At 33.3% G+C, this 21,525-nt stretch overlaps 1 protein-coding gene across 1 annotated transcript; it reads right to left on the bottom strand.

Annotated features, from left to right (window-relative positions):
* Positions 1 to 1,996: 1,996 nt before the first annotated feature.
* LOC132727820 (PR domain zinc finger protein 5-like) lies at positions 1,997 to 21,060 on the bottom strand. Its single transcript, XM_060713409.1, has 2 exons — positions 20,799 to 21,060; positions 1,997 to 3,950 (listed from the first exon to the last, which is right to left on the bottom strand). The coding sequence occupies exons 1-2, from the start codon at positions 20,884 to 20,886 to the stop codon at positions 2,218 to 2,220; spliced, it is 1,821 nt and encodes a 606-aa protein (XP_060569392.1). The 5' UTR covers positions 20,887 to 21,060; the 3' UTR covers positions 1,997 to 2,217.
* Positions 21,061 to 21,525: the final 465 nt, after the last annotated feature.

Genomic DNA, 21,525 nt, shown 5'->3' with positions numbered 1-21,525 from the left:
ATCGCTAAATCAAAAGTCAGTGTAAATATGATTTATTGAAAAGAATTCATGAAAACAAACATTTTTAATCATCATAATATCTTTGCGCTCAAAACAATACCTGCTGCTTTTTAAATATGGCGTGAAAATTGAAGGTTTTTTGACGCTATGTAAGATTAAATTTGATTGGCTAAATAATTTTGGATCCTAGCCCTGGTAGATAAATTTTTATAGAAAGCTGGAAGCCAAGCTTTGATTAAATTTTTGGATGGATTCGGAGTTTTATGTTGTTTCTCAGTAAAATCCTAACGTAATACCGGCTCTCCACGGCGAGCCGGCATAATGATACAGTGTGGCAATACAAAATAAGTGAATTATCTGATATGTAAATAAAGAAGTAAGTCATTTGACAGTTAAAGGATAAAAATTGAATATACTCTTCAAATGTAATCGCAATTTTACTTAGCTTATGTTAGCTATCAATTATTTAATGGACGCATTAGTGTCATATGAACCCTAATCATAGATCTTGCCGATGTTGCTATTACAGATGTTAATGTAAATATTTATATAATTATTGATAATCATTGTTATTTTCGTCTTTTTGAATGTTTTGTTTTCAAAAAATTTGACTGTGATCGATGGCTATTGGTTTGTAAAATCATTAATCTGTTTACTATTTTCTACTTTGTTTACTCCACATGGCGTCCTTTCTCGTTCTTATTCATGGCTATTTTGGGTCTTTTTGATAAATAGAGAATCATAAGTAATGCAACTAAGTTACAATGCTATCAGATTTACACGGCAAAGTTCCAAGTTCAAATTGTGATTTCGTTTATCTAACTCTATAGAAATTTATTATACAACAATTCCAGAAAAAAATATTTTTGAGGACAAAAGAACATATTCGTCACATTCACGAGTGTCAGTGTTTGTCAGTAACTCTTTATAAAAATCAACTGAAAAAATACTTTTAGCTTTACAACACTCGCGTTAAAGTGTAACCCTTTCCATAGCATACAAGTGTTTTTTTTGTTTTTATTTTAACTCTTTCTCTTACTGAGAGCACATATATTTCTTATCAATTTCGCCATTGTGAAATAGAATAAAACACATTTTACTACATAATAAGATGAGCAATACTTTAAACATCTTCAAAACGAAACCAAGATATTATTTTCTAAATCTACGTGATTTGGCGTGCACTATTGCGATACAAGTATAAGTGTTATTGCTTTAAGGAACAATCAGTTTTTTCACAATCTCTATGTGAAAGATCAACAATGAAAAACTAAATTGTAGAAAGAGAACAGTAGGCATGTTGCTTCGCATTTGCAACGGATTCTTAAATCTGCTTTAAACTGTAGTCCTTTTTTTCGACTTGGAACTGGTGCCAGAATTGACAATTGAAGAAAAATGTAAGATTTATGTCATTCATAATAAAAAAATGACCATATTTAGGTACACTTTTGCCCTTCGTACTCCCGGTTGATGTAAACCTGACGTTTTAATCAAAGCGTAGACCAAATAACGCCAGAAAACGAAATAGCTTGCAAATGAAGCCCGCTCTAATAAAAGCAACTTCCAATGTTATACAAAGTGTTTGATAAAACGGCTTATAAACTGACGAAGATTCAATATTCTTATGAAAGCTTATATTTTCCGCCGTAGACTAGTACATATCCCAAAGAAATTGATAAAGAAATAAAATATTTACGGCTATTTTCTTTTCCGAATCGAGCAATATTTGTCTTGGAAATGATCCCGAAAATGACGTCAATGTCACGTGGTATTGCTACACTGTGATAGATGTCAAGCAAATATCTTTTGTTTTTGTAGTATATAAGATACTAATATGAAGCTCTATAGAAAACAAGTGTCGCAACTTTGACTCGATTCTAATATAAGCTTACATTTTGAAAAATGCCAAAATTCCAAGCAGTATACTTTTTTGATTATAAGTTTAGTAAAGTGTTCCTTACGGTAATTTAATGGGAAACGAGGTCATTCGTTCATAAACACAAGGAGACAATATGTTATATCTATCATTTATTTATACAAGACGAACGCAAGTACAAGATACAATAATGTGAAGAAACAACAAAATGTAAACAATTGCACATCATTTTTTCTTACTTTCAAAGATTATTTATGTACAGGTATTTGTAGATATATTGCTGCAAATTTCACCATTGACAAAGTACCAGGCTTTCATTGTAGAAGTTGATATTGCAAATGTTAACTCAAACAATACTCCTGTAGGAAATCGTTGTAGTATTCCAAAAGCAGAGCTCTCTCGGAAGCCACAGGCTTGTTGGCAGCGAATGTCTTATTGTTTTTAATATTGTCAGGAGTGACGTCTTCCACTTTATTTTTAACTTTGAGGGAAAGATCTAAAGGAGTGTCAATCCCATCAACCTTTTGTCCTTCTGGTGAACTCGTTGTTATTGTTTCTTTGCATACATTTATGCTTTTTATTTCATTTGAAGAATGATGATGTTGGACATTAAATGTCCGTTTACGTGCGGTTATGCAACGTTTCTCATTGTTGATCTCATGTTCCGGTTTGTCATATTTCCGGTCACTGTCACGTGATGCCATGTTTTCTATGTTTCTGTTCATGTCAGCGTTCCTATACCGGAAGTTGTCTGGCAAATCTGATTTGGGATACCTGGCCTTATAATCTCGTTCTGTGTTCATACTTGTACCATCTTGGAGACATAGGAGATTACGTCTTAAATGTTGCATGACGTCACTGACGTTAAAACCTTTCGTGAAGTTTTCGTGATTATTTTTCTCAAAACTGATTTCTGGCGGACTGTTCCGGTTATTCAAATGGGCACAAGCGTAATGTTTCAACAGGGAGCGCTTGTCTGGGAATCTTTCTGGGCAATGGGTACAGCTAAATATGTTCCAAAACTCCACTTGTTCCGGCTGCTTTTTATGAACACTCTTTACGTGTCGTTCACGTCGTGAATGATAACGAAAGCTTAGATGACAGAATTCGCAAGGATAGTTGCTAACCCTCGTTTTCATTTCATTATTGTTTTTGTCATTTCCCAGTATTGTCTTCTCCTTTATCTGCTGGTCTATGCGCAGTTGATCGTCTGCTGAAACGTTTCGTTCTAACCTGTCTGAACTACAGTCTCCCACTGCAATTTCCTTGGCATCTTCGCTGCATAATGACGTCACAACTAACTCGTCATGAACGAATTTCATATGAAACTCGAATTTGTTTTTATATTTGAACTGTGCGTTACACTTGGAGCATTCGTACGGTCTTTCCCTGGCTAAAACTCTGTCAAACATATTTCGAAGACTCTCTTGTTCTATGTCGTGAAATAATGTCTGATATAACGGTGCCCCGCTCTGCTCAACCCTTAGTTTCTTTATGGATCCGAAAGATTTATGCGAGAACATGGCTTCAATTTTCCGTTTACGGTTGGATATCTTCAAATCTTCCGTAACGTGTGCTTTAACCTCAACATCCCCATTGTCACCTGTATCGTCCTCACTCTTCACTGTTTCATTTTCAACCTTATCTTCACAGACAGCGCTTTCATCTGAAGCCACAGCCTTTCCGACTTGTTCAGTAGTCATGACAACAGTACCGTCCCGACGATTACTTCCGCTCTTCGCTTCGTTCACAATGTCGTCTGCTGTTGTACGTTGCATAGCAACGTAATATCCACATCTGTCAACGTGAAACTTTAAATGCCCTTTGTCTTCAAACTTCTTCCCACATTTCGTACAGTTACATTCTTTGAGTTCGTTTGGTTGACGAACGTATTTGTAGTACGGGCATTTCATGTGATGATAGCCTAATACTCTTCTGCTAGAAAACTTTTCTCCACAGTTAATGCAAGAAAAATTATCTTTGGCAGTATATCGACCCCGGCTGCCTTCCAGATATCCTCCTCTTATGTGAATCTGCAAATTTGTACGTGGCTCAAGCATGCTGGTGTCTGAAACTGATAAATAAAGATGGTTAATTATTTTCTTTAAGTGAATTTTTAGAATAATTCAAAGAAAAGTAAGATTAAGTGCAAATTAGATATAAAAATAAATTTTCAAAATTCATTCTTTACAGGAATTACAACATCTAAATACTATTGGACGCTAAGACTAATATAATTAAATTGTTTAATAAATTAATTTAAATTTAATTTTTATCTTTTTTTATTTATAAAGAAAAAATCGTGGCCGTTAAGGGCATAAGAGTGAACACTAAATCATCATGACATTGTATTGAATTTTGTAATACTGCACGTTTGTAATGTCGCTAAAACCATATACAAGACTGCTGCCAATTTATAAATTATTTTCTTTTTTTCTTAATAAATCGAAGTTTGCAGTATTAGTATTATAAATTATTTATAAAGATTTTCAATTTAGGTTATATGACCTGTTATATAACCGGTGGTTTACAATATAACCGTCGCCAAGCTGGTCGAGTTGCTACCGTTTTATATATGGTCATATATGACCTGTCAGTACGAATTAATAACGAACAGAGGCTGTAACGCATTACTGAAGAATTTACATTTTTTTTTATTTATTGTTTTTCTTTCCGTCATAAAAGTATTTTGTACTCCATCCCAGAGATTTTAAAATGATTTAAATGTTAATACATGTATAATCTTTTTACACGGCTTTAGTCAATATACATGTTTGAGAGAGTTTTTTTGTTTGTTTCGTTTTATTTTTCCTTTACTTTTTCTTTTTTTTTAAAAAAAGAGTAATTCTGCTTCAAAAATATTATCATGTTTTATTTCCCATAAAACTTTTATTTTGGGTTTATTGTTACAGTTTAAACCAAAATACTCATTTGCTATATAATTCAAGCACCTAGGCTCCTTTTGCTTTGTTGGCAATTACATGGTATAATCAGGTAATAGGACATTTCATAATGAATGAGTATTTTGTATGGAATTCAAAATACTATATTTACTTTGTTAACATTTTGCTACTGCATATTCAGCACTTGTTTTCTCTGCTTACATAGTCTAGATCCAAAACTAAAACATTATTTAATACATGTTTGACATTTCTAGAAAAAATAATAAATGCAGATTTCTAAGGCATAACTGATTAGAGGGAAACGGACAAAAGCCCTCCCGGACAAAAGCCCTCCCGTCAAAAAATGACAAGGCGGACAAAAGCCCTCCCGTGAAAATGACAGGGCGGACAAAAGCCCTCCCGTGAAAATGACAGGGCAGACAAAAGCCCTCCCGTGATATTAACAGGGCGGACAAAAGCCCTCCCGTCAAAATGACAAGGCGGACAAAAGCCCTCCCGTCAAAATGACAAGGCGGACAAAAGCCCTCCCGTAACAAAAATAAATATGTATGTTGAATACTTGTGCTTTTTCATTGCACTCAACATATTAAAATTGTTACATATATTTCTTGTTGTTTTCAATTGGCCTTAGTATGTGTATGGGCTAGAACCACCTTTTATTCTGAGTATACCTTCCTGAAATGTTTAACGAGGTAACTTTTTACACGAATGTCGTTAAAAACAAAGCCACTTTTGAAAGTAAATGACTCATTGCAAGGAACATTATAAATGTCTTATACTTTTAAGTTAGATAATTTTAACTTCTTTTTATCATTTATTACTCTATTAATATTAACTTCACATAGGTGTAATCCTTCATATCTACGTGAATAAATATGCACTTTTAATGATTTTAGCACCAAATCGTTTTAGCTACCACTAAGACCTGGTCTCTTACAAATATCAAATTGTTAAACTATTTCAAATGGTATTTTATTCAGTCTTAGAATGGTTTAATTGAACAGTGTAAAGTTTCATAGTGAAAACAGACCTAGAAATTATTTGACAGGATATGGTTTTATAAATGTCATTAAATGACTTACCGTAAGTAGTATATGAACTACCATATATACATTATATATTGGACCGCTATCTAAGACATCCATTGACTAAACCAATGTATTGAATGGATAAAACAGATCTTCATGTAAATTTTGTTTAAGAATACATTTTTTTTAAGTTGTTGGTAACATTTTGAGAATGTGAAGTTTAAAGAATAACAAATGACATACTTTCCAATGTTAAATGATATAATTTACACATTTAAACATTTTAGTATTGTTTTTATTCATTGTGTCCCATTTAATACCACAATGTAAAGTTCTATAAGGAAAAAAAATGTAGTAGTGTCAATAGATTGACGTTATTTCTATAAAATTATAACATAACCTTTTAATGAATGTTAATGATCATATGAAATTTGTGTAGCTAGGTAAGTGCATAAAACAGTAAACTGCTGAGATACATGCATGGTCTGTGGAGTTGTCTCCCTTGGAAGCAAAAAGTAAATAGTATCTTGTAATTCTGTTTAGAACTTGGCTTTTCATGGATTTTATGTTTGTGTTCTACTGACACATTTTTTCACAGTCTGTAGTAACATACGTATATAGACATAATTTGTGAAGAAATAACTTTTATTCACAACAAGTTCCGGAAGTTTAGTTACATCATATGAGAAAATGGCAATAATGATATCATACAAAATATTAATGATAAATACATGATTTACATGAACATATTAACTCCCATGTGTTTATCTGTTTACTGGACAGCAGATTTGTCCAAATATTTTCATAGTATGTTGCAAAACATTGGGAAAAATAACAAAATATGTAGTATAAAGAGTAATATTTACAATAAATTGCCCCTAATTATCTATATGGTAAATCTTCAGACCTTACGCAAAACAGAAGACAGTAATATTAAAATTCAAAAAATATCAAAATAGTTTTTTAGTACCGTATATAATTTGTGTAACCTGTTTTTTTATTTGTATTCTGAAAAGAAGGTGGTTCTAGCTGAGCTGATACATATATTTAGGTCAATTGCAAACAACAACAACTACAAATATATATTAAAATTTCAATATGTTGAGTGTATTAAAAAAACACACAGTAACATACATATATATTTTGGTTACGGGAGGGCTTTTGTCTCCCTTGTTTATTTCACAGAAGGGCTTTTGTCCGTTTCACATTTATGATTCTTCTCGCTAGTGTGTATTGTCATATGCCTTTTAAGATTACCACTTTGAGAAAATGAACAATGACATATTTCACATTGATGATTCTTCTCGCCTCAGTGTATTGTCATATGCCTTTTAAGACTACTGCTCTGAGAAAATGAATGATGACATATTTCACATTCATGATTCTTCTCGCCTGTGTGTATTTTCATATGTTGTTTAAGATTACCACTTTGAGAAAATGAATGATGACATATTTCACATATATGATTCTTCTCACCTGTGTGTATTGTCATATGTTTTTTAAGACTACTGCTCTGAGAAAATGAATGATGACATATTTCACATTTATGATTCTTCTCGCCTGTGTGTATTTTCATATGTTGTTTAAGATTACCACTTTGAGAAAATGAATGATGACATATTTCACATAATTACATGATTCTTCTCACCAGTGTGTATTGTCATATGTTTTTTAAGACTACTGCTCTGAGAAAATGAACCATGACATATTTCACATTTATGATTCTTCTCGCTAGTGTGTATTGTCATATGTTTTTTAAGACTACTGCTCTGAGAAAATGAACCATGACATATTTCACATTTATGATTCTTCTCGCCTGTGTGTATTGTCATATGTTTTTTAAGATATATCTTCTCTGAGCAAAATGAACGATGACATATTTCACATTTATGATTCTTCTCACCAGTGTGTATTGTCATATGTTGTTTTAAGAATACTGGTTCCTAGAAAATGAACGATGACATATTTCACATTTATGATTCTTCTCGCCAGTGTGTGTATTTTTCATATGTTGTTTAAGATGACCACTTTGAGAAAATGAATGATGACATATTTCACATTGATGATTCTTCTCACCAGTGTGTATTGTCATATGTAGTTTAAGACTACTGGTTCGAGAAAATGAACAATGACATATTTCACATTCATGATTCTTCTCACCAGTGTGTATTGTCATATGATTTTTAAGATCCCCACTTTGAAAAAATGAACGATGACATATTTCACATTCATGATTCTTCTCGCCTGTGTGTATTGTCATATGCCTTTTAAGACTACTGCTCTGAGAAAATGAACCATGACATATTTCACATTTATGATTCTTCTCGCCTGTGTGTATTGTCATATGCCTTTTAAGACTACTGCTCTGAGAAAATGAATGATGACATATTTCACATTCATGATTCCGATTCTTCTCACCAGTGTGTATTGTCGTATGATTCTTCTCACCAGTGTGTATTTTCCTATGTCTTTTAAGATGACCACTTTGAGTGAATGAACGATGACATATTGCACATTCATAATTTCTCTCACCAGTGTGTATTGTCATATGTTTTTTAAGATCCCCACTAGATGAAAGAAACCGATCACATATTTTACATCTGAAACTTTCCTCACTAGTAGACATTGTTAAATATACTTGAAGATTGAATCTACAAGTAAAAGATTTAAAACTAACTGTATTGACAGGTGTATTTTGAGGTTACCAATTTTCTACAATGATTAATAAAATAATTCTTTTTAACTGGATATTCAGCCACATGTTTCTTCATGTAACATTTTCGAATACTGGATTTTTTACTGCTCAACAGTGTTTTTGTTGTTGTTGTTGCTTTCTGCCAGTACCACGTGGTTGTCACTGTTTAAAAAGAAAGAAAGGAACAAGCAACTGTTAGTAAACATTTGTAAAAATATATTTATTATTTACTTAGTGGAAATTCTGTTAATCCTTTCAAGACCTTATAAAACTGCATTTAATAAATTTCATAAAAACAGAAATAGCGACATTTTCTTAATAAATTGGTTTTCATATCGACTCTAGATCTTATTTTGGTGTCAAGACAACCAAAGCATAACAAGAGCGATCAGTAATCACATGTGTCGCCTCATGATGGCCAATTTCATGTTGGGACAAATTTTGTGAGAGACAGACAGACAGACGGACAGTGCACAACTAGACTTGGTACTGATCATTCCTGTAAAGTTTGGATAAAATTGCACCAGTAGTTTATGAGGAGTAGTCTGGCAACACACAGAAAAAAAGACCTTTTTATCAAAGGGCCATAACTCGGCCAAAAATCATTCAACCGGAAAACCCGTGCAATATGCGCAAGGACTTGAGCTACAGATCAATCCTGTAAAGTTTCAATGAAATTGCATTAGTGGTATAAGAGAAGTGTGTGTGTGTGTTGAGTTTATTTACCCTCGCCACCGGTTAAAAACCATATGGGCGAGCAAATAAGAGAAGTAGTCCGGACAAACTTTAAAAATAAAAATTATTAAAGGGCCATAACTCTGACAAAAATCATTGAACCGGAAAATGCTGACAATATGCACAACTAGACTTGGTACTGATCATTCCTGTAAAGTTTGGATGAAATTGCACCAGTAGTTTATGAGGAGTAGTCCGGACAAGCTTTTGTGTATCTGGCAACACACAGAAAACAAGCATTTGATAGTATTGCGGGCAATACAGTAGTCCCCTACCGGTCCCTCAAAAAGTTCTTTAATTGTCATACACTCCTGTGTATTGCCATTTATAATGAATTTGAGGATGAAGTCTGTATTTGAAAATATCAACCACAAAACATAATAAATAAGTTTGTCTATATCACAGTAATGTGTTAAGTTTCCATGCTTAGTAAGGAAATTATGTTTTTTACAACCTTGTCATATTATTACGATGTGGGATTTTAAAGTAAATCCTATAAGGAATGAAGAAGTTGGAGTGAAAATACCAGTTTCTCGAAAAAAATCTAAGTTCAAGGGGGACATAATTCTGGAAATAGTCTTGCTAGAGTATTTAATCTTCTCAAAAATGTCGAGTGATAATAAGAAACATATATATGAAGTTTGAAGTAGATACATTAGGAAATAAAGAAGTTATTTAAAAAAGACAACATTTTTTCCCCTAAAAAATCTAAGTTCAAGGGAGGTAATACTGATATTTTTTGTGCTAGAGTTATAAACCTTGTCAGATATGATGTGGTTGATGACCAGAAACTTTTATTTAAAGTTTGAAGTAAACACCTTAAGAAATAAAGAACATATAGTGAAAAAGCTGAAAAATTTAAATCAGAAATCTTGAAATTCAGGCTATTTGTTGCCATAGCAACCAGAATTTTCAACATAGGAAGAAAAGAAAAAGATGTGCATAATCTCCAGACTGCCATCTACCCACATTTCAAGTTTCATAAAAATATTTTCAGTACTTTTGAGTTATCACTGGATCCAGTTTATGTGTTAAATTTGCCATATTTTCAGACTATTTGTTGCCATAGCAACCAGAATTTTCAACATAGGAAGAAAAAAAAAAAGACGTGCATAATCTCCATACTGCCATCTATCCATATATCAAGTTTCATAAAAATATTTTCAGTACTTTTTGCGTTATCGCGGGATCCAGTTTTGTGGACGGACGGACTGACGGACTGACAGACAGACGGACAGACGGACGGACAGACAGACAGACGGACGGAGGGTAAACCTAAAGTCCCCTCCGGTTAAACCGGTAGGGGACTAAAAACACCTTTTTGTCAAAGGGCCATAACTCCGCCAAAAATCATTCAACCGGAAAACCCATGCAATATGCGCAAGGACTTGAGCTATAGATCAATCCTGTAATTATAGTGTAAAGTTTCATTGAAATTGCATTAGTGGTATAAGAGAAGTAGTCCGGACAAACTTTAAAATTAAAAATTATTAAAGGGCCATAACTCTGACAAAAATCACTGAACCGGAAAATGCTGAAAATATGCACAACTAGACTTGGTACTGATCATTCCTGTAAAGTTTGGATGAAATTGCACCAGTAGTTTATGAGCAGTAGTCCGGACAAGTTTTGTGACTGACGGACGGACAGACAGACGGACAGACAGACGACGGAGAAGTGATCCCTATATGTCGCCACTACTCCGTAGAGGCGACACAAAAACCTGAAACATTTTTGTGGCTAAATCGGAAGTACAATTTCTGTTTGCAGGAGAAACTCTGCCTTCTGATCATCCATACATGTACATTAATGTAAAAACAACAAACATGGCTATAAATAGGTTTGGGTCATGATGGTGAACAAGTGTGCAAAGTTTCAAAGCCAATATTATGTCAATGGACTGTGAAAATATTTGAGGTATTACAAAAACTTTAACGTCAATTCTAAGTGGAAAAAGGGGCATAATTCTGTCAAAATGCTTGATAGAGTTACCTCCTCCTGTCTACAGGTTGGGATCATGATGGTGAACAAGTGTGCAAAGTTTCAAAGCCATATGTGAATGGACTTTGAAAATAGTTGAGATATTACAAAAGCTTTAACATAAGTGGTTACGCCGACGCCGACGCTCGGGTGACTACAATAGCTCTACTTATTCTTATCAAATAGTCGAGCTAAAAATGACACGTTTGTTAGCGCCATTAAAACCTGCAATAAACATACTATTTTGTACTTGTACAAATCCTTGTGTCTATGTGCGATTTTGTCGTTGTTTATTTTTCACACTTACCTGCACTTGTCGACTTAAAAAAATGTGAGATTTTCTTTTATTCAAATTGTGTTTGAATGTAACTGTTATTGTCTTTTGTTTATTAACATGTACATATATCTACTGATACATGGAGATTATGACGAGACACATTATAAGTCGTCAGAAGTAATGAAACACAACGAATCTTGAAATGTTGTCTGTTTTATTGGTTGATTTTGAATAAATATCTTAATTAAAACGCAGAAATAAATCGCACCAATGCAAGAATGTTAACACCGCAGGCATAAGATACGCAGAAATTTAAAACCCATTAATTTAACAAAAATCACAGAATATTAAGTCCACAGAAATTAGTACTTATATGGTACATCTTTAGCTCTTTATAGACATCTCTCATCATAAAAATCACACATTTTAACAAACTGTTTCTTTTTATTAAAATACACCACGCCAAAATATATCATGAATACTGTATTGTTACGAGCTTTTGACAAATATAATGCCTGGTCTGAAAATGGCCACCATCAATCGTCAAAATGTCAACAACAAGACTAAGTGCAAACTTTTAGTTTATCATTTTTCTTTCTGTTTATATCATTATAGTATGCCCAATAAACAAATTAACTTTAAAAGAAATAGCTTTATTATTTTTCTAGAAATATGATTTTTATGTCATAAGCCTGATCGGGCTTTTTCACCAGCCTGTTTAAAGAACGGGAAAGATCATATCATGACTCACTGTAGTGATTCAGATTGGATCTTTAGATCATTTCTTTTATCTCTAGATAAGAAATGTAAACAGTGGACTGGTATACTGATACCCTATCACGGTATCAAGCTTATTGCTGAATGACAAAAACAATACACTGAGAGTTCAATACAGTTCATTTATGTAATTCGATAGTATTGTTTCCATTGCTCACGTGAAAACTGAAAGATAAAAATTCAGGAATTCAAAAATCTAGCTAAACGCCATTTTCCGGTACTTTCTGTATATGTACAACTCTGGGGAATTCACCTTAAAGGCATGTAGTCACAATCTGTTTGTTTTGGGTATTTTTTTGGATTAAACTAAAGTGTAATAAAACAATTATTTCTTTGTACGAAAATAATTAACAAGAAGCGCCGCAATGCGACGAAAACCAGGTTTTCAACGACCACGTTTTGATGTGACAGCAATCAATAGGTCAAAAAGCACTGAAGTTATTGAGAAGAAGCTGAAAATTCTATTGTAGGCAAATGACCTTGAAGTTCCTCCCAGATATCTTAGTGGCAATCCAAAGCTGCCACTCAGCAAGTTTGGTGTCAAAAGGTCAAAGCAAACTCAAATTATAACATGAAAACTAAATACATGTACATTAACCTTGATCACAGACACCTGGATAGCAATCCCAAGCTGCCTCTTGATATAAGCTACCCGTTCATCAAGTTTGGTGTCATTAGGCCAAATCAAACTCAAGTTATTAAGCAGAAACTGAATTTCTTTTTTTAGTAATAGTGACCTTGACCTTGATCACAGACACCTGGATAGCAATCCCAAGCTGACTCTTGATATAACCTATCCATTCACCAAGTTTGGTGTCAATAGGCCAAAGGAAACTCAAGTTACTGAGCAGAAATAGTGACCTTGACCTTGATAAAAGACACCTGGGTAGCAATCCCAAGCTGCCTCTTGATATAAGCTATTCATACACCAAGTTTGGTGTCATTAGGCCAAAGCAAACTCGAGTTATTAAGCAGAAACTGAATTTCTATTTTTAGTTACAGTGACCTTGACCTTGATCACAGACACCTGGGTAGCAATCCCAAGCTGCCTATTGATATAAACTACCTCAGGGCTCTCAGTAGGGTCAGAATTTCACGAGTCAAAGACTCTTTGGCCAAAATTTTCATGAGTCAAATCATTTTTTTCTAGTGTCATTTGACTACATGAATCATTTTTATGTTACAAAAATGACTGTATTGGAGGTCATTTTTGGAGATTCCAAAGTCTAAATTGACAGAAAAAATCCATAATTATAAATGTCTATACCTCCCCCCCCCCCCTAAAAAAAACCAAATAAAACAAAAAAATGAATTGCTGTGAAAGAATAAAATAAGCAGCAGCTTTTCTGATTAAATGTATAAAATATAAAAAAATCATCTTTACTGATATGCTTATCATATTGATTTTAAACATTAAAATGTACCTTGGAATATTTAATGGAAAAAGAAATAACAAATGCACAGGTACTCCAAGTAAATCAAAGACGTATTATAAAACTTTAAAAGCAATCAATAATTGACACCTCAAGTATGTAATTCTTATCAGTTGTGTAGAGCTATTTTTAGCACTGTCAAATTGCAGCCACTGAATTGTCGCGCTTCAGTGCACAGGGTATAAACAATGCAGTGTGTAAAGCATTTAATACACGGCTTATACTGCCTGTTGACATTTTTAATGAGTGAGATTTGAACATATGTAGGATTTGATAGGTAATTAGGGGCCTTGTTCTCATATTTTCGGGGGTTCTCATATTTTCGTGGCGTCATGTCCAGTTGTGAATGACAGCTCGTGCGATTGATTGGACTCTCCAAAAAAGCATCAAGTTTTCGCCGACACTTATTTCTATAAATTACTACCATAAGAATTCGTACTAAACATATTAAACACATAAATATAAATCTGTCAATGTCATTACAATTATAATTTTATTTTTTCTCATTTCTATACGTTATTTTCAACTACACAGCAACAAAAAAGAACAAAAAACGTATCTTCGCCTAAAATTCATCACCGGAACTTATACCTAACTTAAACCAATGTCCCGAAATATATTGAGTGCAGTATAGAATTTGTGCGCGCGCAACGTAATTACCGAAACGAGGCCATCCAATCAAAATCCCCGAAAATATGAGACAGCTTCCGAGCGACACAGACTACCGATAGTGAAAGTAGAAAGATTAGTATTTCTTACTGAAATAGTTTATTTTCGTATTTTAAACGGTTCCTTTTTTGTTTGTCATAGTTTTTACTCACTGTTGATGTTTTTTGTCTTCCATTTACTATTAATTTAAAAACGGTGGCTTTAATTTAAAACATTAAACCCCCGAAAATACGGGTCAACGGCATAAGTATTATTGCATAGCTGAAAATCCCATGTGGCAAATTGACTCTCGAGCAGATTTTATCACGTGTCAATTTTGTGCATTTCCCGATTTTCACGAGTCAAAACCCAGATCCCCGTGTCAATCGAGAGCCCTGTACCTACACACCAAGTTTGGTGTCAATAGGCCAAAGCAAACTAAAGTTATTGAGCGGAAACCAAAAGTTGATGCATGCCCGCCCGCTGGCCTGTACACCCGCCCGCCCGCCGACTTCAGCATTACAATAACCCTGTTTTCGTTGAAAACCTGGTTAAATACCACTGTATGAATAATTCAATACAAACAAAAAAGTAAATACAAAAGTTTCTGCAGAAAATATCTCTATCTATTATGGCAGATACAACAACGACTGTTTTAATTCTACAGAATTTTATCATACTACAGTATAGATATTTTTTTTTTTTTTGGAAAAATTTGCGATAGATAGTGTTATGTACTTTTAACTTCATTTGGGTGTAATTCCCCAGAGCTAAATCGTAACGTACCGGAAAACGGTGTTTAGCTAGGTTTTCGAAAGGTCAATTATGAGACCTAAAATATCAAACAAATTGGTTCAAAAAGCAGCAATACAATACTTCACAGACAAATGTTAACAAAAGACAATAAAATAGACAACAAATCTGTATTACAAACCTTTTTGCCAATAATATTTAAGACTAAAAATCTCTTCTTCCCAACAATCGTTACAAATGGTGCAAATTTTCAAAGGGAGTCAATCATGTCTAAACTAAATATGATTCATACATAACCGATTCGTACCGAAACCACCAAAACGGCATCAACAGAGACTATAAAGTTATGGAAGACAGGAATGAGAGTGGTTTCGTCGAACTACCGGTAAGGCAAACTAATCTTATATATTACACATTAAGTAAAACCTGTAAAATATGAAAACATTTTAATTTATTATGTCAAACTATACAAATGGTAAATGCTAAAAAAAGAAGAAACAATATGTTATTCGGAATAAAATCGACATATTAGATACAAAAAAAAATCTGTATGGAAAAGAATTAACTTTGTTTTCTATAATCAAAATATATATACAAAGTGATTTTGTACACGTAATCACGGATTAGTATTAAAGAGGTTACACCATATTTTTTACGTAATAAACAACAATAATCTCTCTTTATTCTTTATTCATCACTCTATATAAAACTTTAAAAAAAAGTCCTCATAGATCTCGTAGTTAAATTGTGACTACATGTACATAATTTCAGTAGTTGGGAAGTAGTCATCTCATCATCTTCGTACTTGTCCCAGGCTTAGAATAAGGCTTCATGGACTTTCTTCATATCTTTTAAGATTATGTCTTGTCAAGAGATTCTGAGAAAAGAGACGAATTTGAAGATCCACAAGCTGGGCCTCCCTTTTCAGTAAAGGTAGTAACATGTATAATCCCATGCAAGTCCGCACGTCCTGCGGGTGTTGATCCTTTTGTGTCATCCTGTAATGATTACTGTTGGAACAAATGTAAAATTTTAAAGTTGATTTAGTAAACCTATGTACAACGTCACTAATTTCAAAAATAAATCCCTGTTTAAATTGATTTCCCTTGTATAATATGAAAAAGAAAACATCAATACACTCCAGTGAATTGGCTGCCACGAACTACCGTAACGTTTATCCATGTGCTCTCCACGTACTCCATCACGTACAGCCAATATTGGTCAAGCAACCTCCATAGCGTGGTCCAGCAGCTGTCGGAAGACAGGCGGGATTTTCTCACTGGGAAGAAAAGGCAAGGACATCACCTTTTCATATTTAATCATATTGTTTCATATTTAATCGTACATTAAATATATATTGCATCTTGATTGTTAGGCTCCGCCTACTTAGTGTACTGACCAATTAATTGACTTCATATTGTTAGACAGTCTTAGAAATAAACTCATATAATATCAACATCTCGTATTCCCTGCATCTACACCAAATAAACAAACATAAAACAGAGATATTCATGTTTGTCATGGTATCTTGATATTACATGGCAATATCTTATGCCTGGATCGTCCAGTACAGTCTCTAGTTCCAGTGGGAGACAGAACTGGGGCGGACTGTAAGTCTAGACGGGGCGGACTGTATTTTGGGACAGGGCGGACCATGACTCGAGACGAGGCGGACCGTGCATTTTTTCAAATTTAACATTGCCATTTCATTTTTTTAATCTTTTGATATCGATATCATCCTAAACATGTCGTATATTTAAGGATTTTCATATCGAACAGATTTATGTATAAAAAATTAAACATCGATCTAGTTAAATATGTATGAATTAAACATGCGCACACGGAATAAGGTGTACTGTGGATTAATATACTTTTATATTTATAAATTTATTATCAACATTGACTCATACAATTATAAGCTTAAAACGGTAGCGTATGCTAGTGGTATTGGATTGAGAAAATCTCATTTGTAAAACATATTTTCGTTTTGTGCTGATGTTATTATAATCTTGAAACAATTACTTTAATTGTAATATTTTTATACAGTCGACTCTCGTTATCTCTAAGTCATCGCGGGACCGTCCAAAAAATATCGAGATAACGAAATGTCGAGATCGATAAACATTGGGTTTGAATAAAGCAGAAACTGATTTTTGCAAAAGACATGTGCATACATTATGTCATAAACTATGATATCCCCATGTCTTCTTTTCATAGGCCTAGTCAATATTTAACAAAGTACCATTAGCGGATGTTTACCAGCGGTAATACAGGAGTTTGTGATAAAAACACATAGTGAGGTTTACTCAGTAATACACCAATATAGTGAAAACATTGTTTTCATGGTGGTTGATCAAGATATTCTCCCCGGTTGGTTATCGGGTCTTCCTCGAGATTGTTCGACCACTGATTGATTTTGTGCTGATGTTATTATATATAATCTTGAAACAATTACTTTAATTGTAATATTTTTATATCTACCATTTATAATTTGTTAGCTGTATTGAGGAATATTGATAATATACATTAGTTAATTGCAATATGAAAACAAAGGAATAGCTAATAAACAATGTATACATGTATATTATTTTGCTAAACAGACAACAATTGAGACATAGCACAAAATCATTTCTGATATCACCTAACTCGTCAAAGAATCAAAATTTAGGAGCATTTGACAACGCAAGTCAACCAGGAGCGTGCAGTCAAAATTGAAGAATTATTTTTATTTTAAACAATCAGAAGGGTTATATTTATATTATTATGTATTAGCTTAAAGGTATTTTATGGTAGAAGGAAATATCTTAATCGGAATTTTTTCTAGAATCATTTTTACACTTGTCTGTCGAGTCCCACATGTGGTCATGTCAAGCAGTAGCAGCTCAATACCATATCGTAACGCTGCAATTCTAAGCATTCTTTAATTATAGGTGAACAAGCATTTTTGTGTTAAAACCATATTGACCTTGACCTTAAATTACAATGTCATCACCATATAAAAAGGCCTCATTTACGGTCATGACAAAAGGCAAAATCAAATCTTATAAATGAATGTCTACATAGACCCAAGTGTTAAAGTCAATTCACTATTGTGAATTAACGAAAACTTTCACATTAAGCTGGCGTGACTTTCAATCCATCCAATTCACTCCACATTAATTCTCGTAAACTACACGGACCAAACCGAAGTGGGATCGAATATTTAAATGAGTATTATAATGTATTCATAATTGACAGGTCAATAAAATCAGAGTAATGTTTTGATGTGTGTGTTTTATGAGGTTACCTTTGTCTACAATTGACGTATCACATGTAGTCTTCTCACTAGTGAGAACTGCCACAAATATTATGCTTTTTTAAAAAAATAACTCCTATATGCAAATGATTTATGACATATTTTACTGTTAAAAATTTTCTTACCATAGTGGGTTTTCATATGCTTTACAAGATTATTTCTTTGGAAAAGTTACATGGTCACATATATTTCCCATACCAGAGTGTACTTTTGCCATGTGTGCTTTAAGTCTACTAAACTGTGCAAATGAAAAACTACATATATCACATTTATGATTGCTCTCACCAGTGTGTATAGTCATATGTCCTTTACGACTGTTTTTCCATGCAAATGCACGATCACAAATCTCACATTTATAATTCTTCTCACTGCTGTGTAATTAAGTCCTATGTCATGTATTTTTTAGACTACATGTACAACTACGCGTAAAAGAACAACTTGCTTATCGGTCACAATAGTGGGGTTGGGACTGAAACTGGTGGTCTTAAAAGTGGAAAAGTTAGGTGGTCTTAAATGTAGATCTTGTTACCATTTAAAGCTGCACGCCTCCAGATGAGCCAAAATATTTCAAGAAAATGAAAATTGAGAAAAATGTACTAATATTTCAACAAAGGGAAAAACAAACAAGATTAATGTTGAAATTTACATGGTATTTGCGATTTAAGACTGATTTTGCAGTATTTTATCACCATATTTCTACTTCGTTACTAACGCAGTAATTAAGGTGTTTTTTTTTTTTTCACATTTTTACCTCTTTTTGGTTATTTGCATGGATAGTAAGTGCCCATTGCAATATGTAAATAATTTTACTTGTTCACCTTACAATATTTTACTGTCAAATACATTATCTAAATTTCATGAAATTTAACATAAATCTGGAAGCGTGCTGCTTAATAAATAAAGAACAAAAAATTCCATTCTTATAAGAATTGTTCTTAAAAGAGGGGTGGTCTTAAAAATCCGGATGGTCTTAAGTATGGGTTCTACTGTAATCAAATTTGAATAGAAGGAATTAATATGTACACTCTTTAAATTAATCAATTATTATTACCAGGACATGATAAAACATTTATGTGTACAGTTTACAGTTATTGTGAAAAATTCAAGGTTATTTCATAGGTATGGATACTAATATGTTGTTTACAAAATTATCCTTATGAGCAAATAAACAAACATATACAATGTACAACTTCTATATTCAATTCTATGTTTATTTTGTTTTAACATAAATACAATGTTCATAGCCAATACATGTAGTATAACGGCTGCACAAGACAAAACAATACATATTTAGAAAATGACAAGAGGATGATAATAACAATTGCATATTTTGGACACAAGTAAAACCATGATAATAACAATTACATATTTTGGACACAAGTAAAACCATGATAATAATAAGGGAAACGGACAAAAGCCCTCCCGTCAATAAATGACAAGACGGACAAAAGCCCTCCCATGAAAATGACAGGGCGGACAAAAGCCCCCCCCCCCCCGTGAAAATGACAGGGCGGACAAAAGCCCTCCCGTGAAAATGACAAGGCGGACAAAAGCTCTCCCATAACAAAAACAAATAAGTTGAAACCTGTGTTGCACTCAACATATTAAAATTGTTACATATATTTCTTGTTTCAATTGGCCTTAGTATGTGTATGGACTAGAACCACCTTTTATTCTGAATTAATATACCTTCCTGAAATGTTTAACGAGGTAACTTTTTACACGAATGTCGTTAAAAACAAAGCCACTTTTGAAAGTAATTGACTCATTGCAAGGTACATTATAAATGTCTTTTACTTTTAAGTTAGATAATTTTAAGTTCTTTTTATCATTTATTACTCTATAAATATTAACTTCACATAGGTGTAATCCTTCATATCTACGTGAATAAATATGCACTTACTGATTTTAGCACTAATTATTCAAATGCCTCTCAGGAATGTGCTCAAGCTCATACAAAAACGGTTATGTCGATGGAAAACAAAATACTCATGATTACAATTTTAATATGTTGAGTGCATTGAAAAAAAAAACTATTCAATGTACATATATGTATTTGCTGCGGGAGGGCTTTTGTCCGCCCTATTATTTTCACGGGAGGGCTTTTGTCCGCCAAGTCATTTTTACGGGAGGGCTTTTGTCCGCCCAGTCATTTTCACGGGAGGGCTTTTGTCCGCCCTGTCATTTTCACGGGAGGGCTTTTGTCCGCCTTGTCACTTTTTGACGGGAGGGCTTTTGTCCGGGAGGGCTTTTGTCCTACACTCCTGATTAGACAAATGGATAGTATACTATTTAATGTTCGGACGAGGCAATCATACACGTGCAATGGTTAAAGTTTCTAACATTATTATACGCAAATGCTGTTTTTATTATTGTAAAATAAATTAAGAGTATTTACCTATAATTAATGTGTATAGTAAATAAATATATCCAAAGTTTTCGATGTACACTTCACACTGTGTCTGTCTGATCTGTATGAAGAACATGCTCTGACAACCCTTTAAATGCTCTGACAATTAAAGTTTATCCCACGTTTTCCAGTCAAGTTTAACTAACGGACAGTGACTATCCAAAACATGTGACAAATATTTCACAAAGGTGAGAATTGATTTTCTCGATTCTCACATGTTTTGTTATTTTAAAGATGGAGGATTGACAGCTACCGTCTCACGTTCACAACTAGCCAATCTTCTTTAAGAAATATTGAATTCTTAGAGGCCTATAATCCGACAAAATAAAAAACATTAAATATCGGAGAAACATGTTTTGTTAAGCTGCTACACAGTGTATAGTAAACGGAATATTTGTATAACTTACACCAAGTCTACACAATTTAATGCGTACGTTTTGCTTCCGATCACTGCATCAAGTCAAGTCAAGTAAATTTTATTTATAAGTCGGATACATCAAACAATAAACATAAGCTCTGATGAGCTTTTTACACCGACTACAATAATATAAAACACATGTTTAAGATATGATAAATGACGAAAATGGTTATGATAAAATAAGACAAATAGCATTGCATTAACAAATAGAGTAGACAAACAGCACTGTACTAGCATTCATCAGTAGCATACAAAAGTAAGAGTTAATACATATTAGATCTAATAAAAATAAAAAGA

The sequence above is a fragment of the Ruditapes philippinarum genome, unplaced genomic scaffold, assembly GCF_026571515.1.
Source record: "Ruditapes philippinarum isolate M1 unplaced genomic scaffold, ASM2657151v2 ctg7628_1_1_1_1, whole genome shotgun sequence".
NCBI lineage: Eukaryota > Metazoa > Mollusca > Bivalvia > Venerida > Veneridae > Ruditapes > Ruditapes philippinarum.
Note: the sequence above shows the minus strand (reverse complement) of the source record. Positions and strands in the feature narration are given on the sequence as shown.